Consider the following 26,124-nt stretch of genomic DNA (forward strand, 5'->3'; position numbering starts at 1 on the left):
AAGCCATGAGTCAGGCAAATCCATCCTGTTCACAGGCATGCTGTGATAGGGAGGGCTCTCTCCATCTCCACATGGCTTCCCCATGGCAGAGGTACCAGATAGTCTTGCTACTATTCGTTGCTGCGGTTCAATAGTCTGGAGCAATCTATAACTCTGCCCCTATCTGTCATTGAATGGATGGGACTTGCTTGCCTGCCCCTCCACCTCAGTCAGGCAAGCCACTCCACTCTCTGCCTCAACTCCTCCTCCCCCCTTGTGACTTTCCCACCGGGCTTCCCAGAATGATCGCCCCCCCCCCCCGTACATTTGAGGAGTGAGCTCTGACTCAGGAGAATTCATAGTGAGATCGATGTTGTCAGTCTTCATAGTGCCACCGGATTCCTGTTTTGTTTAGCTGTGACCTGCAAGGACTTGTGAGGAGCATCTCATTTTCCCCTTCCTCATGACGTCTTCTGTCCCTTCCATGCCTTCCAGTAGCCTCTCCTACTTTTCCTGCTTCCTTCTCCTTCCCACTCATCTTTGTTGGCCCTGCACGTCTTCACCTGCCCCTCTCCCCCAGCAGCCTCTTCTCTCTGGCCCAGTTGTGTGGTGCTGGCTGAGCCATGGTCAATTGCAACAAAGGGTAACTGTTAATAGCACTGACCAGAAACATGATGAACAATTCAAAACAATTAGAACTTTAAAGTGTCAGCTACTGAACAGTTTGCCCTATACAATATAAAGGTGTTAGGATTAATTCAATGTTTAAAAAATTAAAATATGTATTGAATTGGAATGGAACCAGGACAGCTGCATGCTCTCTACAGCTGCTGCCCCAGACATTTAGCTGCTGCCCCAGAAAAACCCTTTAGTCTGTCCGTGTCTCACCTATGACCTTGTTGACACTGAACTCCCCCCCCCCCCAAACATGGCTTATCAGAAACCAGCAGTACTGCAGAGGAGTGTGAAACGCAGAGTCCTCCGCCCCCAGTAGACCCATCTCCCCTTGGACCATCACCAGCCTCCTTCTGTGCGAGCTACACATCATAGCCAACGGACTGTACGGATGGGAAGGGGGTGGGATACACAGGGTTGGTTGCGATGGTCCTGTTGCAGCTATCTGCAACATATCTGGAGGAGAGCTCCAATGCATGGCAGCTGAAGGTGAACGACATTCAATCAGTCTGTAAGGTGCCACTTTGAACTGTATCATACACCACAGCTGTAAATAAATAAATACATAAATCCCGCTTTATGCAAAGTGTGCAAGAGGGACAACAGATTTAACGTACAGGGCGAAGCCACTTTGTGCCCATAGAGAACCCTGCACAACGGCGGCTTCCGACTTGTACCGGCTCTTCCTACTGTTTGCCGCTCTAGTAGTTGCCTTTTTTTTTCCTAACGGGGCGGAGGAGATAAGCCAAAAGTCGAGCCCACCCCCACTCTAGGACTATCTTGCACGTTTTCTCTATAGCCGGAATTTCCGGCGGATGCGCTGGTTGCTTTTTACCATAGAGGTCCAGAGTTTGATCTTTGAGTAACGGGCGGAAGCTCTCGGCCTGTAAATGAGGAGCGCTTTTTGCCACTACAGACTAACACGGTTAATTGCTCTGGATCTTTCTGCCACTGTCGTCTTGCTGCTGTAGGACAAAAGTCTTTCACTGTCCGCGGTGCGAGAAAAGAGCCTTCGCGCCTTCCAGCCGGAGGGCTGCGGAGCTCCGTCTCCATGCGGCGTGAATCGTCCGCGCTCCTGCTCCGCTAGGCGTCTGTGGCAGGTCCCCTATGGCGACGGCAGTGGCGGTGCTGCGGAGTCTGGAAGCGCCGCTCCCCCAGGACCTTCCCCCGGGGACGGGGCTGATGGTGGCCCCCGCCGGGTGGGGGTGGGCGGCGGCGCCTGGCGGTCCGCTGGTGCTGGCCGTGCGTCCGGCGGAGTCCGAGGCGCAGCCGGTGCTGCTGTGCGCGGCGCTGCAGGAAGCCCCGGGCGGGCCGGAGCTGCGGCTGGGCCGGACCCTCCTGAAGCAGCTGGGCCTGGCGCCGGGGAGGCGGGTGCGCGTTTGGCCGGTGCGGAGGCCGCCCGTGCTGGGCTGGGTGCTGCTGGGGGCGGTGGCTGGGCGTGCTCCTCCTCCGCGGCCGGGCGGCGGTGCCGGCTCGGCCGTGCTGGTGAGGCGCGGGGAGAGCCTGCCGGGCTCCGGGCTGCTGGTGTTGGAGGCCCGGCCGGCGCTGCAGGGCTTGCTGGGCCCCGGCACCCGCTTGGCCATAACAGAGCTGCGGGGCGGCAACGGGGAGAGGAAGGAGCCCACGCCGCTAATGCCACCTCTGGTGTCGGGCTGGGCGTGTCCCGGCGAGCGGTGGGTGAGGGCCAAGCGACGGGCCCCGGCGCTGCGGGGCGGTGAGGGCGCGCAGGGCGAAACGCTGTGGGTGAGCCGCGGCTGTTTGCGCAGCCTGGGCCTCTTCCAGGGGGAATGGGTGCTGGTCAGCAGGGGGAACGAAGAGGGGCCAGGAGGCTACCCAGGAAATGGGCCTCACTTGGCCGCCGTGCGGACTCTGGAGCCCCCGTGGGACTCCCCCCTTCGGGACCCCGAGCCCCGCCGAACCGCTGCCGCTGCCTTGGAGGAGACCTTTCTGCAGGGGGAAGCGCTCGCTCCTGCCGCCTTGGCCTTCAACCTGTCCTGCGATCCTCTGGAAGGGAGCCTTCTCAAGATCCAGGTGGGTGAAAGGCTCTCGGGAGACGGAGGGGTCTGCTGGTGCTCTGTAGGCGTTTAAACGTTATTTGGGGGAGTGCCTGCAATCGGGCTGGGGGTTTAAGGGGCAGAGGCTGATATTGTCGTGGAGAATAGCTGTTGCCTAACAGTGGTCAAGTGGCACAAGCGCCGTTGGCCAGTCGGGCTTGCAATTGACCTGTCTCTGTGGGAGGAGAGGCACCCCTTGGAACTTTGTCAAGATAAGAGATGTTCCTAAGAGTCAGGCTTCCCTAAATGTTGGCTCCTGGTAGCCTTCAGGTCTTTTTGGAGTGTTGGAAGGCAGGAATGATTGAGTGACTCCCACCTCCATTCCTGTAGGGTATTCAGTGTGGTTAGCAAAGAAGGAGAAGGGTGAAGGAGGAACCTGAGTCTGTCTTGACTATATAATGTTATACTGTCTGGTGGTGGACTTTCTTTTCCTGGATTATGGTTAGAGGTACCATTGGAGAATGAAATAATAAGAGAAAGTTTGGTGGTCTGTGAACATAAGTGTGTTTATTTGTCTGATTATGTCTGGTAAGTTAGAACACTTCTCTAGCCTCTGGTCTCTCTTCTAGCCTTAAAGAGTTGCTAATGTTTTTAATTTTGGAAAAGGAAAAAATAAAGTTTATTCTTTCCAGAGCCGCATACTGGTTCTTTCTGTCTTCTTCTTTGAAGAGAGAAAAAGCAGCATTAATATCCCATATTGTCTTCTAAAATTGCATTTTTTTATACTCAGGATGTGTTCTGAAACCTACACACAAGGCTTTCCTTCCCATTTTTCTTAAAGGAAACAGGTACATGTACTGCTCTCCGAACAGGGTGGTTTGTTGTAATTCTGTAACTTTCATAATAACTATTTCCAGGCAATCAGCCCCCTCTTGGATACACACCTTAATGTGGTGAGGGGGTTTGAGTGTGTCAGTGAAGCTGAGAACAACACCGTTGGGAGCACAGGCTTGGTCAAGAGTCTAAACTCCTGGAAGAGTCATTCAGGGTGGAATCTGAGCAAGTCTGTTAATGATAGAACGTTTTGGAGATCTTTCATTCATAGGGTCGCCCTAGGTTGGAGGCGACTTGACAGTACATAACACACACACAGAGACAATTAACACTTTTTTCTAGAATACTGTCTCTTTAAAATGTGTCCTTTGTGGTTTGTTTCTCGTTAATCTGAACTCTGAGAGTGGAAAGAGAGCCAGCTTACAGCTTCCGAACACGGAGGAACGGAGTTCTGGCGCCTCTTGAAAATGGTCACATGGCTGGTGGCCCCGCCCCCTGATCTCCAGACAGTGGAGTTTAGATTGCAATCTAAACTCGCCTCTGTCTGGAGATCAGGGGGCGGGGCCACCGGCCATGTGACCATTTTCGCCAAGGGCGATTTAAACTTTAAAAAACTCCCCCCTTGTTCCAGCTGACCCAAAGTGACGTCATTGTGCGGTCCTGAGTTCCACCACTGAGTTTCACCACCTCTTTTCCCAGAAAAAAAGCCCTGGAGAGAAGCATGCTGGGTTAGCGTTCTTGCTGGGGGTCCAGCCCTGCTCCTGTTTACTTAGGAGTAAATCTCCTTGAATTCAATGGAAGGGAGATATCAACATACTGAAAAAGATTTGGTGGGGTATAACAATAAGAAAACATAGTCAGTGTTTGGGTTACAAGGAGGAGTCAGATTAGGTTTGGGGAGAAAACAAAACCGGATGATGTCTTTTTATGAACCTGGAGGCAATAGCTCTACAGCAAAGGTTGCATAAAGTTGTGCCTGCAGGGTTCCTTCTTAGCTTTAACTCCTCCGGTCTTTGTTTTGTGTTGGCCCTGATGTGTTTTCCTTATTTTTCTTGTGTGGTAATGGAGATTACCTTCAAGTCTTAACTGACTTATGGTGACCCCTGGTGGGATTTTCATGGCAAGAAGCTAAGTCATTTGCCATTGCCTGTCTCCGCAACCCTGGTCTTCTTTGGAGGTCTCCCATTCAATTACTAACCAAGGCTGACCCTGCTTAGCTTCTGAGATTTGATGAGATCAGGCTCACCTGGGCTACCCAGGTCAGAGCCTTTTTCTTGTGTACATAAGATCATTATGTTTTGTATTCCTGGTTCTGTACCACAAATTCATGCACAAGTATATGTTAACCACTACAGCAAACATATAAAAAATTTTATAAGGAGTAACTAGCTTACATTAAATGATTGCGAATGCACACATGCAGAGGGAGTGAGCCAGATTTTCCCCTGGTGGTTAAGAGATCAGAAAGATGATAATTTTTTGGCTAGTGTCTTAGCAGAATTAAACTGTTTATAGGGGTATTTGTCCTCTGTAGAGATATGGGGAAACTACTGGTGCGGAAGAGGTGAAAGGAAGTCGGTCCATGCTATCTGTACCACCCTTTGCTAAGGAGCTACACATAGAAATTGTGTCCTCACCAGCCTACAGCACCACAGAAGTCTATGACCAAATTCTCTACCAGCACTTTCAAACTCCCAGGTCAGCCTTTTAGTATACATGTTCGTTTATTTTCTGAATCATTCTCTATGAGATCAAGGGAGGATAATCTCGCTCTTGTACTTCTTGTTTAATGTGTCAGTACACTGCAAGCATAACAGTGCATATGTGAACCTTAAGCATTCATGAGTTCTTGGGTATATAAAAGATTAACTTCAAGGATGTTGAGAATATCTGTGTTAAATCAATGAAGTGATCTAGTTACACTAGCTGAGAGGACTACCTCAAACATTTGTGTGCTTGTTCTGTCTTGTTAAGCCTACTATTCCCTGATATGCTTGTGGTAAGTATCACTGATGGCCTCTTTTAGTCAATTTCTTTTACTTAGTAACCACTGGTTCTAATAACAAACCTTAATTCACAATCCTTTTTGCAGATTTCAATGGAAATAGTTAATTGTTAAATGAAAAGAATGAGGAGGATCAACCTTTCATTTTTCATTCCCTCAGTTTTCTTCTGTCTTACAACTAGGTTTCAAATTTAAAGTGCCATAATGTTTCAGTACATGTTGTACGAAAGGTTCACTTCTGGTGCTTTACAAACACAGATTATAGCCCTTTTCATACCATAACAGTGAAGATGTGTTTCCTGTTTTGAGGAATACAGATTAATTAATTTGTTTTCATTGTATGAACAGGCACATTGTAGAAATTTGAATGGGTACATGAAACTTCATTTTCTCATTTTTGTCAGAGGAAAAGCATTTTTGATAGAGTTGCCTACTCCTTATTATCTGAGTGTCAATTTATTTTGCTTATAATGATGTGGTTATTTTTCATCATGGTTATTTTTGTTACAGGTTAGTCCAAGTGGAAGATATTCTCTGTGTGCCAACTGCTGGACATCCTGAATTCTTAGAAGGAAATTCAGAGAAATTTTTAAGGTATGCTTTCTGTCAGTTGAAAGCTAAACAAAGTGAACTGTACAGTTTGCAGTCATCTAGAAGCTTCCTGTAAAAACAAACTGGAGAATTTTGGATGACATTTAGAGTAAGTGACTGGGGAGCACTAACTTGGGAAAATCTTGTGTGTGTTAAGCAGGGTGCCTTTTTACAGTCTTTGCTGACTGAGGCTTAAAGCCTGGGGAGCTTCTGTAGTGGTAGGTAACTGAAATTTATACTTGGTGTTATAATAAATGAAGGCTGGTATGTTGATGCAGGGGGGCAGATTGCAATTGGAAAGAACCGTGGAACTGTGCAATGCCCAGTTTCCCCACAAAATATAATTCTATTTCTATCAATATTCCAGTTGCCTTCCTGCTGATGAAGGGTTACTCCTGCATCCAAGGTCTTTGGTACTGGGATTTTAGCATGTTTGCTCTTCCTTCAGATGGCCTGAGCTCTACTTCAAGGTGAAAAAGATAATAGCAGCAGAGGGAAGAGATCAGAGTGTGGGGTACTTGGCTGACACCCAGAACACTTCTTTATTTCTGGTAAGATATTAGAGGGTTGAGATAAACTTGTGTGTGTGTACAGCATGGTCATGGTACTGTGTACAAAAAGTTGTCACTAACAAGTGAGGCAACTTTCTCTCCCAGTTTTTGAAAACAACCTTTCCCCTTCCTTACTGAAATGGGACAGGGGGCGGAAGATCTACTCTACTTTCTACAATTTTGCAGTGCTGATAACACCAAGATAAAGTTGTTTTGTGAGGCACCAAATTGCTGTCCATCTAAAGCCATTGGTTGAGTGACTTGAGAAGACTCTAAATGAAAGATGGTCTCCCCTTGCTTTAATTTGTAGGGTGGTTCAACAAACAGTGCTGTCCCTTCTTTTCCATCTCAAAACACCCACGGTTTTTGGAGCAGTTTGTCTCCTGCTGGACTGTGTGATGTAGTAAAGCAGTTGTGTGACATTCTTGGACCTTACTTGCACAGTAGGTAAGTCTCCTCATTTAGGTTGAATTCTCTGTAATAAAGCACAGATACACATACCTGTGAAGTTTAGGGGTTCTACTGTGTGTCAGTAAAGAACAACTATATAATTTGAGATTTCTGTGTGGTGATAGGATTTTCTGGAGTGTACCACTTTGGAGCTGCTCTGGTACATTCCTCCTCTCTCCTGAATTCATACTGTATAAGCGGAGTTCTTTTCTATGTGACATCAAGTCTCTTACAGACATTTCTGGCAAGTAATTGATGGAATACTAAATCATGTAGTATTGTACACACTAGCAAGAGGAATTAAAATCTATTATTTTTGTAACTGACTTTTTTGTTTCACTTACAATTTTATTAAAAGCTGGCAGGTTATTTTTGACTGGAATGCAAATAGTCTATCAGAGCTGAATTTCTAACCATCTTAATATTTGTTGATAGTTGCTTTTCATTGTAGACAGAGATTTTTTTCTAAATCATCATATAGCCCAATATATCATGCAGTTGTGTCTTGGCTTGATGCTAAACACCAATGGCTGGCTTGTCACAAGTCCGACCCCAGTGGTGTTCAGTAATTTACCTATATGGCCTTTTATTGTTATTTTATGCCTAAGAACTACCTAATCTTTGCAATTGTCTCATTACTCCTGATTATAAATATGTATGGTTCTACTTGCATGTACATTTACCTTCCGTTGCTTGGAGAATGATTGAAGAGCATCTCCTACTATCTCCTGATTCTGGTTGTGATTATTAGCTTTTCTCTGGAATAGGGAGGGCATTTTAGAAAGAGGACTGGAGGCAGAGTACCACAGAACAAAATACTAGATAACAGAAGCACCTTCTAGTGTTGACCTCAGCCGGTACCTGTCCACAAAAACCTGCCATGGCTCGAAGTTGTAAGGGACCTTTTTGAGGGCATATGCACCGTTATCAAGAAATAAACAATACATTGTGCATCATTTTCTAAAATAGTAAACATGTTGAAACATAGGATCTGAGTCCAGGGGCACCTCATAGACCTGCAAGATTTTTCAGGGTGTAAGCTTTTAGGAGTCAAAGCTTCCTTCTTCAGATACCCTCTTCAGATATGTTAAACCATAATGTACCTTCTTAAGTTGCAGAAAGAATCTATATTTTAAATCACTATATTTTATGGTTATAGCAACCAATTAGGATACTTAGGAAGTATCTAAATGGAATTTTTTGATTTAAATCAGTGATCTACGTAAGCTTCTTTTCTTGACATTTAGATCAATCCATTCTGACACTGGCAAGAGATAACATTTGTGTTCAAGAAATATTTCTAGAGCTCTTGGGTATTAAAATTACAGATTCAAACTGAATCTGGACCCAAAAACTGATTCAGATTGTTCTGTATACCAGAACTGAAACCAAATTTAAAATCTCTTGTTTGCCTTGAACCAGAACCCATCCCAGGTTTTTTTTCTCTTTAGAAGTTATGTTCTGGCTCAGACTAAAGGCAACCAAGAGATTTCCACAGAAGGAAGTCTCTAACCCAGTTTTTGAGCTGATGTTCACGTTCTGTTTGACTTCCTTGACTGAAATCAATTTCTCATTGAACATTGGAGATCTTGTTTTCCAAGTGTGTTACCATGCTGTTGTCTTCTCCTTCCTGTAATATAAAATAAATAAATTGTTGACTTGTGTGTTCCAGAGAAACTCTGTTAAGTGGAACTGGAAGCGTTCTTCTTTCAGGACCCAGTGGTATTGGGAAAATGACAGTTGTTAGAGCTGCCTGTAGCCGCCTCAATCTCCATTTGTTCAAGGTAAATTGATTTAGCCTTCAAGTTACTTGTTATATGATCTAATAAGGATCACAGAGTACCCCTTTTAAGACTATATCACTGTTCACAAATAGCAACGTGCTTTTTGACCTCTGCAACCTAAACTTTGGGACATGAGGACACTGTGGAGGAGAGTTTGTCTTTCTAGAAACAGGGCCTCTAGCACTGAGATAGGATTCACTGTATACATTCCAGGTGCTTGTCTTGTCTCCTTTTGAAACCATACAGTGAGAGAGGCTGTGCAGTTCTCCTAAGAAAGTTATTCCATTGCACTGAAATGATCTTACAGTTTAGTAACTTAACATCGTTATGGCTGTAATTTCAAACCCTGTTGCAGTGCTGTCTTTTTTAGATCTATGTTTTCTGATTGCGTGTAGGTGGACTGTGTTAGTTTGTGTGGGGACACTAGTGGATCTACAGAAGCGAAGCTACATGCTGCCTTCTCACAAGCTGAAGTCTATAGCCCTTGTATCCTACTGCTGAAAGATATAGAGCTGCTGGGGAGAGAACGTGATGGGATTGGGGAGGACTCCAGAGTTATCCTTGCCATCAGGCATCTTCTCCTAGACAGAGAGGCAGACACCAGGTATGGCCCGCCTTGTTAGAATCTAATATTCATTGGAGCTGTCTACAATCTACTATGAGAACTGTTCTCCCCATTCAGTAGACATTGAATGAGTAGCTTTGAGCTCTTGGTATATTGATACATATGTCAACCTCTGCTAGGGAATAGCCCCCTAATTTGTGAAAGAACCTTTACGAGCCTTTTCAGTTTCAAAGGATCTTTTTGTTAAATTCCTACATGAGTTAATTTGAAACTACAATAAATGTTACATGGCTGATGGGAGTATGATGGAATTTTTGCAAAGGTCGAATTAAATCAGGCAGGCTGGTACAGTAAGAAAACATTTGAGTCCCAGATTGCACCAGCCCTTCAAATTCCCTTCAGGTGAGAGGTGCAAGAGCCAGACTGACCTAGGAGATGAGATGCCTGCACCAGGCCAAGAGCGACAGTTGGCTGCAGGGATAGGAGAGGTGCTCACTGCCCACATCAGGGTAGCAGCAGAGCCAGGGATATGTTAGGCACATACCATACCTGCCCCGATCCTCGTGCAGGCTGGTGCCACTCAGCTGATGGCATTGCACAAGTTGTACCGGGGGACACTCCAGGGTCTTCCCAGTTGCAGCTGTCGCTGTGATGAAGACAACATCAAGCCTCCATGGAATTAACAGTCTCACCAAAGGCTAATAGAGGAGTATGCATGACTTGCCAAGCCTGCTATAAAATAGGCTGGGAAGCTGCCACAGTGGGTCATCTGCTCCAGTCAGCAAAGAGGAGGAGGATACTTCCACTCTCCTTCTGGGCTTGAGGTCAGGGAGCAAGAGCCACTGTGGAATACAATCCTTGAGGGGACAGCCTGTGTATGTGGGGGGGGGGGCTTCCAGTAAGAAACTTACGATACAGAGATGATAAAGAAAGCTTCAAAGCAATTGATATGGAGGGGACACTTCAGGTGGTTCTTATACAGGTAGAAAATTCAGATGGAGAGAAGTCCACCAGTTCTTTTTGTGTGCTAGGTATAATAGAGCTGTTGCACTACTTTCCTTCCATTCTCTGCCCTACTCATTGGTACTGAAGCAATTCAAGAAAAAGTAGCAGGGCTGGAACAGTTTACAGCAATTCAGTCTGCTAGACTGTGTGGTATAAATACCGGCCAACCTGGGAGCTTAGAGGTTCACTTACGTTTGGGAGGATTGCATTGGTAGATTAAGATATTCCATTCTTGTGTTCGAGTGATGGCTTTGGAGTGTCCACCTGTGTTACTCTCAGCAGTTATCCTGTCCTGGTAGTAGGCACAACATCCAGGCTTGGGGATGTCCCTGCAGACTTGCAGACAGGCTTCCTCCATGAGGTGAAAATGGAAGCACCATCTGAGGAGCAAAGGAAGGCCATTCTGGGCATGCTAGCAGAGGGCCTTCCTCTGGGCAGAGAAGTGAGCCTGAGCAAACTTGCCCGGCAGAGTGCGGTGAGTGACACGTCCCTTCCAGTGACATAGAAGGAGGGCAGCTAAGTGGTGGCACCAGCTACTTATGGCACAGGTAGCTACAAAGGAGGTAAAGGCCTGAATTTTAAACATTAGTATAGCATTCTAGTCTGTTAGCCCATCACTAAGGCTAAAGTGAAGGATGATGTGCAAAAAATGCTCCCTGCTGCCTCCTATATGGCTTATGCTGTATCCAGAACTGTTTCCCTTCCATATATAAGCTGCATGCCCTAAATCAGAGTGCTGATTCTAGTTGCTTTTTTAAAAAAGTAGTAAAGAAGCTAGGAATGTGGTAATGCTCACCTTGTTTGGCAATTTGGTATTAATATTAGTAGAAGTATCATCACTGAACTTGGAGTTTCTAATAAAAGGCAGTAGGCTCAGTTGCTTGTGGAAAAAATGATGAGATCCCCAAATGGGGAATTTCAACGGTAATTCATGTGTATTTTAATAGATAGGGGAAAAAAATCTTCACATACCTTTAAAAAAAAAAAAGCCCTGGTCTGTTTGCAGCCTGTATTGTTCCACAGGTATTTTCATCCATCTGACTATGTTTTGGTTCATGTTTGCAGGGTTTTGTTCTAGGAGATTTCTGTGGTTTGCTTTCCCATAGCAGTCGTGCTGCCTGTACCAGGATACAGAATTCAAGGTACTAGAAGAGAGTTTTCTGGCTTGTCTGCATTTAGATAGTAATTTCAAGTGGTCTGTGAATGAAATGAAGGAAACATCCTAGTCTGGGAGTTTCCCAAGAAGTATAAGCAACTTTTAGGAGTTGTTGCAACTGTCTTACTGGGGATAGGATCAAGAATAAGTTATTAACAGTCAAGCCCCTTTGGTGCTGTTTTTTATGCCTTGTAAACATCTTGAAAAGATTTATCTTAACTGCGACAGAATTTGATAGAGTTGTACCAAATTTTCATCCTCAAATATAAGACTACAAAAGTTCTTTGGAGAGCTCCAGCAAGCATCTTCAACTTACTTACGGGTGTGTGTGTGCGTGTGTTCGTTCAAAATCATCATCTCCACCCTTGATGTGTTGCTTTAGAACACTTTTTTAACTTTAACATGGCTCATGCACAAGCTTGTCGCAAGCTGGGTTCATATGCATTTTTATTTAACCTTGTATGTAGTTGTTGCTGGGGTGTGCTGCAGTCTGCTACTGCTATGTGACATGGACAAATGGATTTAAAGGCAGCAGGGACACATCCCTCCCATACATACTTTTGCCCTTTTGCAAGTGCTTCCTGAAAAATCACTGAAATATGGGGTGCTGCTTTGATGGCACAGATGTCCACAAAATGCAACACCCTGGCTGACTAGAATTTTGGAGACCTGTAGTTTACTCAACTTGGTAGGGATCAGTAATGCTCAAAGTGATTTTGGATTTGTCTGTTTCCCCCTTTACTAGTTTCCCTGGTGGACTAACCAAGGAGGAGGAGCAGGATTTCTGTGCTGCAGGTTTCCCTCTCCTAGCAGAGGACTTCAGTGTTGCTCTAGATAAACTGCATGATGCCCATTCACAGGCAGTGGGAGCACCAAAGGTATGAAACAGAAAAACATGGGGGCTTGATTTTTTTTCAAAAAGCTCTGACAGTTGAACGGCTTACTGTGAATTCCTGTTTTGGAGAAAAACAGGTCATAAGTGTTTAAAACAAATCAGTAATTTGTAAATTCTTCAGCAAATTGCTGATGAAATCTTGAGGGAGAATGTTTCCTGGAGATAGTGATACACTTAAATCCAGAGGAGTTAGCCGTGTTAGTCTGTAGTAGCAAAATCAAAAAGAGTCCAGTAGCACCTTTAAGGCTAACCAATTTTATTGTAGCATAAGCTTTCGAGAACCACGTTCTCTTCGTCAGATGCATGGAGGGCAGAAGGAAACTGGCCAAATATAGAGGAGGAGAGGGGGGGGAGGGGGGAGGAGGAGAGGGGGGATGTAAACAACTCCTTTGATATGGAGATGCAGACAGCTCCTTTTGGTGTGGGGATCAGTTTGCTTGTGTAAAGTTTCAAAGGAGTTTGCCGTGTTAGTCTGTAGTAGCAAAATCAAAAAGAGTTCAGCAGCACTGCAGCACAAGCCCTCGATAACCACAGTCCTCCCCGCCACATGCATCTGACAAAGAGAACCGTGGTCCTCGAAAGCCCACGCCAGGAGCCGCTGGACTCCCCCTGACCCCGCCTCTGTAAAGGAAATCAGTTACCTGTGATAATGAGATAACCATTCATATTCCCTATTCAGTCCCAGCTTGACAGAGTCAAATTTGCATATGAATTCCAATTCAGCAGCTTCCTGTTGGTTTTTGTTTTTGAAAGGTTTTGAAACCTTTATATTCGAAACCTTTCAAAAACAAAATCCAACGGGAAGCTGCTGAATTGGAATTCATATGCAAATTTGACTCTGTCAAGCTGGGACTGAATAGGGACTATGAATGGTTATCTCATTATCACAGGTAACTGATTTCCTTTACAGAGGTGGGGTCAGGGGGAGTCCAGCGGCACCTGGCATGGGCTTTCGAGGACCACGGTTCTCTTTGTCAGATGCATGTGGCGGGGAGGACTGTGGTTATCGAGGGCTTGTGCTGCAGTGCTGCTGAACTCTTTTTGATTTTGCTACTACAGACTAACACGGCAAACTCCTTTGAAACTTTACACAAGCAAACTGATCCCCACACCAAAAGGAGCTGTCTGCATCTCCATATCAAAGGAGTTGTTTACATCCCCCCTCTCCTCCTCCCCCCTCCCCCCCCCCCCCTCTATATTTGGCCAGTTTCCTTCTGCCCTCCATGCATCTGACAAGAGAACGTGGTTCTCGAAAGCTTATGCTACAATAAAATTGGTTAGTCTTAAAGGTGCTACTGGACTCTTTTTGATTTTGATACACTTAAAAAGCCCTGCTGCTTATTGCTGCAGATTTTGGCATGTTGAAAGATGGAATGCGCAGCTGGGCCTTACCAGTGGATTTTAAGATTCAAATGGGGTGTATACAGATGAAGGATATACATGACCCAGTTGGTTGAAGACACAGGACCATTTATGGGGAGGGAGCTGGGTGATGTGGCAGGATTAACAGTTAGTGGCTGCAGGATAGTGGATAGTTTTCAGTGGGTGACTCTGTTGGTCTGTAGTAGACCAGCAGGATTTGAGTCCATTGGCCCCCGAGACCAGTAAGATTTTCAGGGTATAAGCTTCAGACACAAGCCAGTTTGGTGTAGTGGTTAAGAGTGCAGGACTCTAATCTGGAGAGCCGGGTTTGATTCCCCACTGCTCCACTTGAAGCCAGTGGGGTGACCCTGGGCTAGTCACAGCTCTCTGGAGCTCTCTCAGCCCCACCCACCTCACAGGGTGTTTTGTTGTGGGGATAATGATGACATACTTTGTACACCGCTCTGAGTGGGCATTAAGTTGTCCAGAAGAGCAGTATATAAATTGAATATTATTATTATTATTAAGTAGGAATGGAGATCCCTGAGTCTTTATATTCTAGCCGAAAGATGGGCGGGGTGTTACAAGGGAGGGCATAAGGATGTAAAGGTACAGTGCAGCTTGATTAGATGGGAGGGGTGTAGCAAATTAAGATGTTGACATCTAATCAAGCTGCATTATACCTTTACATCATTACACCCCACTTACCTTTTTGCTGGGATATAAAGGTGCAGGGATCTCCATTTCTATTTGTGTCTGAAGAAGGGCACTCTGACTCTCGAAAGCTTACACCCTGAAAATCTTGTTGGTCTCTAAGGTGCCACTGGTCTCAAATCCTGGGAGATAGTAAAGTATTTAATGATGGTTCTTATTCTAGGGGTTTATGGGACTGTATTTCTTTTTTTGAGTGGTAATTTCAAGTTTTGGAACAAAAGAGGGTAATGGAGTCAGAAGATTGCAAGGCTGTCCTCTTGCTGCAGATACCATCTGTTTTCTGGCAAGACGTTGGCGGGCTCCAGGATGTGAAGAAGGAGATCCTGGACACCATTCAACTTCCCCTAGAACACCCAGAGCTACTATCTTTAGGTCTCCGCCGTTCTGGCCTTCTGCTCTATGGCCCTCCTGGAACAGGAAAGACACTGCTAGCTAAAGCTGTAGCAACTGAGTGCACTATGACATTCCTTAGGTAGGTATTGAGGTGAAGGTGATACAGGCAATATGGAAACTGAAATGTGATATAATGTGATCTGAAATATGATCTCTTTTTCAGTGTGAAGGGCCCAGAGCTCATTAACATGTATGTTGGGCAGAGTGAAGAGAATGTGCGAGAAGGTTAGTACGGGGCCTTGATGTTTGCTTGGAAGGGATAGTTTTTAGGAAAACTCTCCTTGCACCTGAAAATAATTAACTTCTGCAAATCTATGCCTGCATCTGAAATGTGCTAGGATTATGTTTAAGTGATGAGTCATGATTGATTCGGATAGAAATCCATGAAAGAGGTTCTTGTTGGTGGGGTCTTCATCTGAGGCCTGTATTAAGATCTTTCGGTCTCCAGGTATGATCTAGCCTGCCTCTTGCCTTAAAGTCTCGATGGCCAAACTAAACACCCCTGAAAATTGCTGCCACACATTTAACCTCTCATCTTCCTTTGTGTTTTGTAGTTTTATTTCTCTCTTGTCTTTATTTCCTTGCATCTGTTGTACATCAGCGATTTGTCAGCAGTGGAAAAATATCAAACATTGTTAATATCAAGGTCAATTCTACTACATGTTGCAGAGGGAGAGGAGAGTTAAATTCTTTCAGCAGAAGCTACATATTTAGTTCAACATCTAGCCTAGTTTTCACTCAGCTACTGTGTTCAGACACTGTTATGATCCCTTTATTGCCTTATTCCTGTAATTTAGCTCCCGTAGCTGAATTCTGTGTAATTTTTCTATTGCTTCTTCAGGGCAGTTCCTTTTCCAAATGAGTGTTAATCTTGTTTTATTAAATATATATGAAATGCAGTATGTGGTAAAGATAACTTCTACATAATGAGACAACACATAATACAGAAATAAAACTAATTGTACACTTAACTTAGAAATGTGTTTCACTGAATGAGTACCAACCTTACATTTGTTTAAATCAAGATCATATTGCCATTTATAAACACTTAAAAATTTGTCTTTCTCCTCCCTTCTTATTTGCACAATAGTTGTGCAAATTTTAATCCAATAAATATCCTTTTCGGTTATATAGATAATTCTATACTCATTTTAATATGGTATATTTTACTGTATTAAACATTGAATATAGAATTATCTATAACTCACAAGCTGGGAATCATAGACTTCATCACCATTTTTTCCTCATATATTATCTGCTGCTTTAAATATGTACTCCTATGTACAACCATTGCTCCATGCTGTCTAATGTTAGCCCTAGAATTGATTATGTTTTGCTTCAGTATCTTGGATCCTTGCTAATGCTATGTCTTTAAACTTATATATGTTTACCTTATGGTATTGATTTGAAATGTACTTACTTGATACTGATTGTATTAACCTCATACTGTGTAATCCGCCTTGAGTCTCAGTGAGAAAGGTGGACTATAAATGATGTAAATAATAAATAAATAAATGTGTGTAAATATAATTTAATAATTAGTCAACAATTTAATTCTCCATAAAGAACTTTTCTCTGTGAAATTCTGTATTTTAGGATAAAATCCAGCATGTCTATAAAATCAACATTTGATTACTTAAAATGCCAACATCTGTAACAGCAAGTTTTGTAAATGGTGTTTAATTTATAAGGAGTATAGTACAATTAATGTCTGCCTCTTTTATAATTTTAAGGTGCTGGTGGTGGCACACCTTTTTAAAAACAAGAAACAATTTTCTTCTGCAAAATTATAACCCAATCTTAAGAAGTGTTATACTGAACTCAGCAGGCTTAGAAGGGCTTAATTCTGCTTAGGACTGCATTATGGGTAATTTGTGTTCCAAAGCAGAGATGGATCAAGTAAACTAAAAGGCGGTGGAATGAAGCAAAATCAAAGAAGTCTAGTGGCACCTTAAAGTCTGAGAACTTTTATTCAACATGAGCTTTTTTGAGTCTAAGCTTTCTTCTTCACATGCATTTTAAAAGGAAAAATAATTTTCCATAGACATAAAAGGAAAATTATGGAACGGGAGGGAGTTGTGGCAGAGAGAGGCTTGGTATAGAGCCTGTTATAAAACTTCCAGATGTAATTCTGTGTGTAAGGGACTGGAACAGATTAGATTGTTACACATAGTGGATGATGAGAGGTTCCCATCTCTGTCACGGACTGCAGATAAACAAAATTGTGACCTGGATAGCCCAGGAGAGCCTGATCTCATCAGATCTCAGAAGCTAAGCAGGGTAAACCTTTGTTAGTATTTGGATGGGAGACTTCCAGTGAAGACCAGGGTTGCAGAGGCAGGCAATGGCAAACCACCTCTTTTAGTCTCTTGCCATGAAAACCCCACCAGGGGTCACCATAAGTAAACTGTGACTTGAGGGCTGGGTTTCATTGTTTCAACTAAGTAGAATAAGTAACAACTCATCTAGCAAGCTGCAGTATGAGGCATAAGAAAATTAACTGACATCAGTCAATGTTAAACTTATTAAAAACAACCAATTATTTTCTTAAAGGTCATCCTGTTGAGTTATAAGAAATTATGCTGAGTAGTGAAATGCAAGTCTCTGGTTAGGCCAGAAAGATAGTATTTAATTTCTTGATGAGTTTTAATTCAGCACTGTTGCGTTGTATATTCCCTTTAAAGGCCTTTTTTTGAGGGGGAGGGTATAACAGTGGCTTTCAGGTCTGCAGCAGTATGTCCAGGTAGAGTAAGTGTTCTTCTATTGTTTTTTGAATGTCATGATTTCTTATCAGATTTGCGTTTGATGCTCTCTCACATAAGGATCGACACTTGTCCAATATTGATAGTAGAAGGATCCAAACTAGGGGTGTGCAGTTTGGTTCAGAATTTGGATTAAAGTACCAAATTTTGCCTGATTCACTAAAATCCGGGTATTCCAAACCAAAAATCAAGTATGCTGAATTTTTACCAAATTTTCAAAGAAAAAAAACAGTAAAAGCTAGCCATTGTTCTCTGTGGGAAAATCACTCTGGTAACTATCAAGTGGGCAGGAGGGGTCATTTTTCAACTAAACTTCAGTAAATTTGGTGGGCACCCACTCCTGACTGTTATCTAAAGACTCCCTAAGTTTCATGAAGATTGAACCCGGGGACCAGTTTTATGGGCCCCCATAGAAGGTGCCCCATACATATTCCCTATGGGGAAATATATCTGGGGGCACAGGAATGAATCCCCCCAGAACCAAATGAAGCAAGGGGACCAACATCACATCAGAGAATCACATCCATTCCACCCAAACCAAACTGAAGCAAGCAACATTGTTGCAGCTTAGCCCAGTAGAACTAGTGTCATTCACTGCAGCCAAACTCTGGGTTTAGCCAGTGAGGAAACACCACAGAGAAGAACCCAAGCACAAGGCTTCAGTTTGCTTCTTTTGAGCTAAGTTGCAACAGTGTACCTTGCTTCAGTTGGTTTGGGTGGAATGAATGTGATTCTCTGATGTAGTGCTGGTCCCCTTCCTTCACTTTGGTTCTGAGGATTCCATTCCTGTGCTTCAGTTTGGCTCTGTTGAGCTTCTTCTGGGATGAGCTCAGCTAGTGTGCCTTGGCCATGGCAGCTTTGCCCCAGTGTCTTTCTGCAGTGGGAATCAGCTTTGACTTTTTTCCCGTAGGAAACAATGGTGTGGCTGGGGGCACCTTGTTCAGAGGCTCATAGAATTGGACCCCGGGGCCCAATCTTCTTGAAACTTGGGCGGGGGGTCATTAGAGAATAGTCAGGAGTAGGTTCCCTGAAAATTTGGTTGAGTTTGCAGGAAAAATGCTACTCTCCACCCCCCCTGGATTGCACCCAGATATTTTTCCCCATAGGGAATAATGGAGAGAGGGGAGGGTGCACCTTCTTTAGGGTCCCGTTAAATTCTTCATGTCCTTCTTTAGAGGACTGTCAGGAGTGGTTTCCCTTCAAATTAGGTGAAGTTTGGTTGAAAATGACCCCTCCAGCCCACCAGATATCTCCAAGAGTGATTTTCCCATAGAAAACAATGGCTGAATTTTTCAGAAGTACCCAAACTGAGTTAGAGAATCAATTCAAAATTTGGGGAATTCCAAATTTTTCTCAGATTCAGTTAAAAAAAAAAGAATTTACTGAATTTGGGGGGTGGGGTGCATACCCCTAGTCTAAATTAACAGATCAAGCATGATGGCCTTGCATTCCAATGCTGTGCTTCTTTCTGTGCTCCTCTTTCTCACACTCACTTACCTGGTGGAGTTATCTCCTCTTATGAGCCATGCTTGTATAATTTTTGTTTCAACCGCTCAACAAAAAATGTTTAAAGCATCTTACAATATTAATTTTAATAATTAATAACAAAAGCATTTTCAAAAATAGTACGCCTTAATCTGATGTCTCATTCCTTTCTGTGGCTGGCAGCATCTATCCTAGCTTGGTTCTCTGTTTGGGAAGATGGAGAATGCCTACCCCAATGTATTTGCTCCTTAAACTACATGTGCTGCTGGTTTCAGCTTGTCTCTATCTCTTCTCAGTGTTTGCCAGAGCCCAGGCAGCTGCTCCTTGCATTATCTTTTTTGATGAGCTTGATTCCTTAGCACCCAATCGTGGACGGAGTGGAGATTCAGGGGGTGTTATGGATAGGTGAGTACTAATCCCTGCTTTTGCTTGTTCAGTACTATATTTCACCACGCATTTGATTTATGTACCTGGTCTCTTTTTTCTCTTCTATCTCCAAGGTATCAAATTTTCCAAAATCCACATTTGGCATAATATTCTGGGCAAGGTTATTGTAGTTATGGTTATCTCATAAAAGCTGGATCCTGCATGCCACCATGTTTCATGGAATATCCTTCAAAGCTTTAGGCTAGGCTGTTAGAGATTATTCTGCACACGTTGGATAATGCACTTTATCAATCGTTTGAGGTGGATTTTTTGTTCCGCACACAAAAAAATCTGTTCCAAATGGTCTATAAAGAGGATTGGAAGTGCATTATCCAACGTGTGCAGAATCACTCACTATGTCTTAATTCTAAAACGTCAGATGAGAATAATAATAAGTGACAGTGGTGTCTTGACACCAAGTTCATTTTAAGAGCACCACAAGGCATATGAACCTATAACATCTGTCTGGGAGCATGACAGCTAGAAACGTCTGTCTATATATAGCCTCCTTAATTTTTCAGTCTAGTTCTAGTACTTACAAAATACCACCTTCTTCCTTCCATGTGAAGAAGAGATATTTCTGGAGGGGAAAATGGGATGTGGTGAGACAAGGAACTTCCCATGCATGGGAGAGGTTCTTGAACCACCTTATGGTAACTGTCTGCTTCCTAAGAGCGGGCAGAATGTTTGAGATTATATCTGTACAAGAGGGAAACTTACAAGGACTCACAGGGGAGGGAATATCCCATTCCCTCCCCCACCAGTCCCAGCTTTGTCTCCTGCTGCTCTGGTTACACTTGGCCACCAGTCTCATCTGCTTTTTGGACTTAGACAAGTGAATGTACTTGGCTGTGCTGCTTAGTTTTCTTTGCCTATATGGGACCATTCTCTTCAAGACAAAAACTGTTTCTTTTAATGGTATACAGCATCTAATGTGAACTTACCTGGGAATTCTGGGCCTTGGTCATATATACCCAGAGAAATGATCTGGATAGCTGTGTTGGCCTGCAGTAGAAGAGCAGGATTTGAGTCCAGTGGCACTTTAGAGATCAACCAGAGTTTCAGGGTATAAGCTTTTGAGAGTCAGAGCACCCTTCTTCAGAAGGAAAGAACTCTGACTCTCGAAAGCTTATACCTCAAAAATCTTGTTGGTCTCTAAGGTGGTGCTGGACTCAAATCCTGATTTGGAATAGTATGTTCCCTTTGGATTCCTGAGTCAGCTTGCTTGCTTCATGCACTGGGATTTATGGCACCTTTAAAATGTCATCTTGTTTCACTTGGCAGAGTCGTGTCTCAACTACTAGCAGAGCTTGATGGACTTCATTCTTCCCAAGATGTTTTTGTTATTGGAGCTACAAATAGACCTGATCTTCTGGACCCAGCACTGCTCCGACCAGGCAGGTATGGTGGCTGCTGTTCTGAGTTTGCTTCTACATGGAGGCGCAGTTGCCTTCCATGACTGACCAGCAGTTAGTGTAGAAGTGTAGCTTGTTATGAGCGACTTCTTACTTGAAATGTGCCAAGTCTTCATGGCAGTGCAGGGTGAAGCTGAATTAGTTATAGCTTTATGTCCTTGTATTACTAATTTCATCTCCTGCTTGTCTTTAGTTGTAAAGCTCTTGCACAGGATCCTTCCTTTCTCCCCTTCTTTGTTGGTAGCCAAAGTCCTGCACCTTAAGCGAGGTCTGGAAGCACTACCACATTTGCTGTTGCCTCCTTGCCTCAGGTTGCTAGATGCTTGTACTATTAAGAGCTAATGCTTCAAGAGCCCTTGTGTAGCAATGCTGCATGTAAATGCTAGAAACAAATGTGCTGATGTATAAAGGAAGCACGAGAGGTTAACACTGCAGGTTCCCCTCTCTTATAGGAACCTTTAGGAAAGCTCTCTCAGAGTGTGTTGGAAGAGGCAAAGGGAGGATACCTGGCAGAAGCATATTGGTTCAGGTTTTTTTGTCTGTCAGAGACCAAGGAGAGTATTAAAGTATCTCTAAACTGGGTGTCAGCATGCAGATTGTAAAAATTGTTAAATCTGCATGCTGAGATCAAGTTACAGAGTAGAAAGATTTTGTACAAACTCGGGGGAGCCCCAAAGTTTGCACAAAAATCCAAAAAGGTAAAAAAATTAAATTAAAAATCTTAGTTACCATGGCAGAAGAAAGAAATGGCTGCTATTTTGAGTGAATGCTCCTTCACTCGTAGTGGCAATTGTCCCTTGTGGAAGATGCAGAATGGGTGGATGGGCCTCCCTCATCCCTTCTGGGGCCAGGCACTCCACCAGCTCTCTTAACAGAGATGCCAGCTGTAGCCTTTCTGAGGGCTGCCTTTCTTACTACCCACACTGCCTAAGCCAGCTTCTTGGCTGCTCCCACACCTAGCAGGCAGGAGGAGTGGGAGCTGCCATTGCATGTGCTAGTCAGGTAGAAGAGGCAGTGCTTCAGAGAGTGGAGGATGGGGAGGAGCAGCTGCTGCTGCTGCATGAACCAGGCCGTCAGAGCAGGAGGTAGCATTGCAAACAGGCTGGCCAGCAAGTGGGTAGCCTGGAGATCAAAGGGGGGAGGATGGGAATCCCTCCCAAGCCTTGTGGGTCTTCCACTTGTTAAGAATGTAATAGAAATGTTAATTTGTAGTCCTCAAAGTTTCATGAAGCTACTGGATATATTTTATGGATATAGAAGCTATTATCTGTGTATGTGCCTGGGGATGTCTGGGTTTTATCTATAGAGGTTTTTCTGCTTCCCTGGCAGGTTTGATAAGTTGGTGTATGTAGGTGTCAATGAAGACCGAGACTCTCAGCTGCGGGTACTAGGTGCCATCACCAGAAAGTGAGTGCTTGTCTCTGTGCATACTGTGAAATGAAATGTAAGGCCAGAAGAATCTTTTAAAGAAGGATCTTACGCTCCCTAGTAGTTCTTGCTAGTGGCCTGGCTGTTCTGCTAATGCTGAATGGATAGCTGGGCACCACTTCACATCCTATTATAGCTCTGTGCCTATCATCAAAGGTGACTGTTTAGCATTGCAGTTCTTCAGGAAGTTGTTGCATAACTGCAATCTGACTTCTATGCTGTGGTCTGTCCACTTTGAAGCCCAGCTCAAGTTCAGATCATTAGACTGAAATCAAGAATAGTTGTATAGATTTGTTTTGTGAACTTAGCCCATGGAAGCAAGCATCTTCCTTAAAATATCATACAGAAGTCATCATTCTTGTGCAATGAAATTGTGGTGAATTGGGCTTTGAAAGTGTCATGAATGTGAGGCTCATGTGTCACTGATCATATACGGTGTCTTCCTTTTCCTGGGCTTAAGGCTGATTCATGGAGTATACTGTAGACCTCAGGAAGGCACTCTCCCACATGAAGGCCTGTGGCCTTGCTGTAAATTTCCTCTCTGGGCTTACATCTCCTAGAGACTCTCCATGCAGGAGGTTGGGCCTGGTGGAATTGGAGGGAAAAGGTAGGCCTGTGATTTCAGAGGAGGGAAGGTCTTGGGGAAGTTAATATAAGGCTTTTCCAAAGGGGGGGGGGGTAGCAGAGGAGCTGCTAACAGTGGAAGATGATCCCTCACCCAAGGAGGGCCAGATCCTTAGGTAACATTAGGAATCATTACCTGCATTAGGGCAACTTTGTTTTCCTATTGACTCTTTCTGCTCATTTATAACAACTATTTTCTTCACCTATTTTACTATTGCCTTGTTTTTGTATAATAAACCAGATGTTTTATATTGCTTGTATCGTCACTCCTCAAACTCAGTTTTTCACCTAGCAACACCTCACTAGTAGCGGGTTCGTCTATGCCCTGTTTGGCCTCCCAATGCAGCTAGTTGGCCTTTGTGTGAAACTGGACTAGATGGACCACTGGTCTGAGCCAGCAGACGGTTCCTATGCTGCTTTAGAAGGTTTAGGTGGGTGCTCTAGGTCCATCCTAATTGGGATCTCCCCAGACCAGAGTGGTGGCAGATAAGAAGGTCCTTGCCTGCGCCAGGACTGTTGGGAGCAGGAAGGAGCATGTTGGAGGCTGGAGAGCTCCTTGGAAGGGAACACCCACCCCCATCCAGACTGAACTCTGAATTGACTGTGAACCTGCCCATAAGGAGAGAGAATTCGTTAAGTGTAGCCAAACACAGCCATATGTTTAGCCAAGAATTTATATTTTAGTTTTGCGACACCATGCAGCAAACACGTGTCTAAGATTCTTCCAACCCAGAGCTTTCTGGAGAGTTTTATTCTAGTGATGATCCTCCCCTTGTATTAACCATTTTATATATCATTTCCTGGCAGATTTAAGCTAGACCCTTCAGTGAGTCTCCTGAGTGTTCTTGACAAATGTCCTGCACAGCTAACAGGAGCAGATTTGTACGCACTGTGCTCAGATGCCATGATGTTTGCTATCAAAAGGAAAGTGGAGTGGATAGAGGAAGGTAAGGAACCAGCACTGCTCAGCTACTATCAGCTGGCATCTAGAAATCTTAGAGATGGAAAAGATTTGGAAGGAACAAATTATACTCTGTTGAATTACATACCCAAAGTTAAAGGCAAGTAAACTTTACCTATGAGTTGTATATAGTTTGATCAAGCATTTGACAAAATATTATTACCTTAAATCAACTCTTGTGGGAGTAAGTCAAGAGGTCTCTGAATAAATATCCTGAGAGATTGGGTAAACTGTACTGATGGAAAACAGGCAGTAATTAACAGTGGAACAGTAGCATGGTTTAAATGCTCTCTTGCTGGGCTTTCCTTGTGGGAATTTCCCCTTGTATTCTTGTGTGTGTGTGTGTGTTCTGAGCTATATCATCATTTGTGATCCAAGACGATGATGATGATGATGATGATGATGATTTAGAAAGTAGGTAGAGTCACTAGTGGGCCAAATTTATGATTCAGTTGATGGCTGAAATGAGTGGACTGTGGAAACTGTTGTAGTCAATACAGGCATGTTAGTTTGATGGTTCTCTCCAGAAGAAGGGAAATCTGTGAGACTGAGGGAAAATACAAGCCCCTTGGAATAGGAAATGCCTTGTTCAAGAGACCTCCTCCTCTGAAAAAAATTGTGGATGATTTTTGTCTGTGTTTAGTCAGGAGTAGAGGCCATGCATAGGTGTGTATAACTAGCTTTGCGATTCTCACTGCCTTTCTCTAGGACTTGATACAGAGAGCTCAGAGCTACTTCTGACCATGGATGACTTTGTACAAGCTGCTGAGAAGCTGCAGCCTTCGGTTTCTGAACCAGAACTGCTCAGATACAAATTGATCCGGCAGAGATTTACTGCCTGATGAAACATCCAGTGGAAAGACCAGGGATATGTTGAAGTGGAACCATACAATTGCAAGGAACATGGAAGAACTTGGCATGGGAGCATCATCCTGTTGGAAATTGATTGGGGGATTAAAGGGAATTGTCAGTCATGATCTAGTAAATGCTGGATCTGCTAAGAGAAATAAAGGTAATGCAGTCTAGTTGTGGAACTGAGACTGATCGTAGGTTAGCTGAATAAATGCTGCTGCAGTTTGGTCCTCTTCTGTGTACAGTACCATTATTGGTACCTAAGGAAAAAAATTGTTCTGGTATAAAAAACTGGCACCATTTAGGCCTTAAGATGTAATAACATGGACAATGATATAGTCATGTCTGTAAATAATAAAAGTATCTAAATGGTTGTGGGTTTTCTGGGCTGTATTGCCGTGGTCTTGGCGTTGTAGTTCCTGACGTTTCGCCAACAGCTGTGGCTGGCATCTTCAGAGGTGTAGCACCAAAAGACAGAGATCTCTCAGTGTCACACTGAGAGATCTCTGTCTTTTGGTGCTACACCTCTGAAGATGCCAGCCACAGCTGTTGGCGAAACGTCAGGAACTACAACGCCAAGACCACAGCAATACAGCCCGGAAAACTCACAACAACCATCGTTCTCCGGCTGTGAAAGCCTTCGACAATACATAAAAGTATCTAAAGATTGAATGGTTTTCCAGAAGGCTAGCAATAGTCTCTTGAGAGCTTCTTTTTTACTTATAAATGTGAGTTATTTTTTAGTTGGGGTGGTGAGATCTCCAATAGGTCAGATTTCATCTATCTTCCTTTAAGGATGCATTGATATTTAAATAAGCAATTGCAACAATAAGCACTTGAGTTGGTTTTCTTCCCATATTGACGTCTTTGAAGTTTTACTGGGATCTAATAACCTGCCTTGACTTTATTAACTTATTTTGATTAAAATTTCCCTAATGTACCAGCCTCATTTATACACCATAATTGTGAGTGGCCAGTCAATGTTCTTTATTTTACTTTGGGGAGAGAATAGAGGCTGGTGCATCTGTACCCCATGATTCTGGGAAATACCGTTTTGCCTCTTTTTTTTATTTTCGTGGTGGTTCTCAGATATTTTTAATGTTGGAAACACCGTATATTTCCAGAGGTAGAGCAAGACCTGAAGAGATTTTGAGTTCAAACAGCTGCTATCACTCCAGCCAAGAATCCACAGCTTATGTTTATTATTTGTGCCTTACT

General features: G+C 43.7%; 1 protein-coding gene across 3 annotated transcripts; it reads left to right on the forward strand.

The window, feature by feature from the left end:
- Positions 1–1,506: 1,506 nt before the first annotated feature.
- On the forward strand, positions 1,507–25,354 carry PEX6 (peroxisomal biogenesis factor 6). Of its 3 annotated transcripts, none has more exons than XM_054984469.1 (17): positions 1,507–2,685; positions 5,017–5,180; positions 5,998–6,081; positions 6,527–6,629; positions 6,940–7,076; positions 8,752–8,863; positions 9,259–9,467; positions 10,677–10,908; positions 11,499–11,575; positions 12,335–12,467; positions 14,827–15,032; positions 15,117–15,178; positions 19,497–19,605; positions 20,911–21,027; positions 22,371–22,448; positions 23,901–24,040; positions 24,763–25,354. In XM_054984469.1, exons 1-17 carry the CDS (start codon positions 1,762–1,764, stop codon positions 24,894–24,896), a joined length of 3,021 nt encoding a protein of 1,006 aa, XP_054840444.1. In that variant the 5' UTR covers positions 1,507–1,761; the 3' UTR covers positions 24,897–25,354. The 3 variants fall into 3 exon arrangements, with proteins under 3 accessions (XP_054840444.1, XP_054840451.1, XP_054840460.1); XM_054984476.1 differs by having other exon boundaries at positions 10,713–10,908; XM_054984485.1 differs by having other exon boundaries at positions 10,716–10,908.
- Positions 25,355–26,124: the final 770 nt, after the last annotated feature.

Source organism: Eublepharis macularius, chromosome 1 (assembly GCF_028583425.1).
Source record: "Eublepharis macularius isolate TG4126 chromosome 1, MPM_Emac_v1.0, whole genome shotgun sequence".
Classification (NCBI taxonomy): Eukaryota; Metazoa; Chordata; class Lepidosauria; order Squamata; family Eublepharidae; genus Eublepharis; species Eublepharis macularius.

Excerpts from the sequence above, each read along its gene's own strand:
- PEX6 (XM_054984469.1), top strand. The coding sequence starts at position 1,762 with ATGGCGACGGCAGTGGCGGTGCTGCGGAGTCTGGAAGCGCCGCTCCCC. Across the intron at positions 6,630-6,939 it reads AGAACACTTCTTTATTTCTG|GGTGGTTCAACAAACAGTGC; the intron begins GTAAGATATTAG and ends TTTAATTTGTAG. Across the intron at positions 19,606-20,910 it reads TCAGGGGGTGTTATGGATAG|AGTCGTGTCTCAACTACTAG; the intron begins GTGAGTACTAAT and ends TTCACTTGGCAG.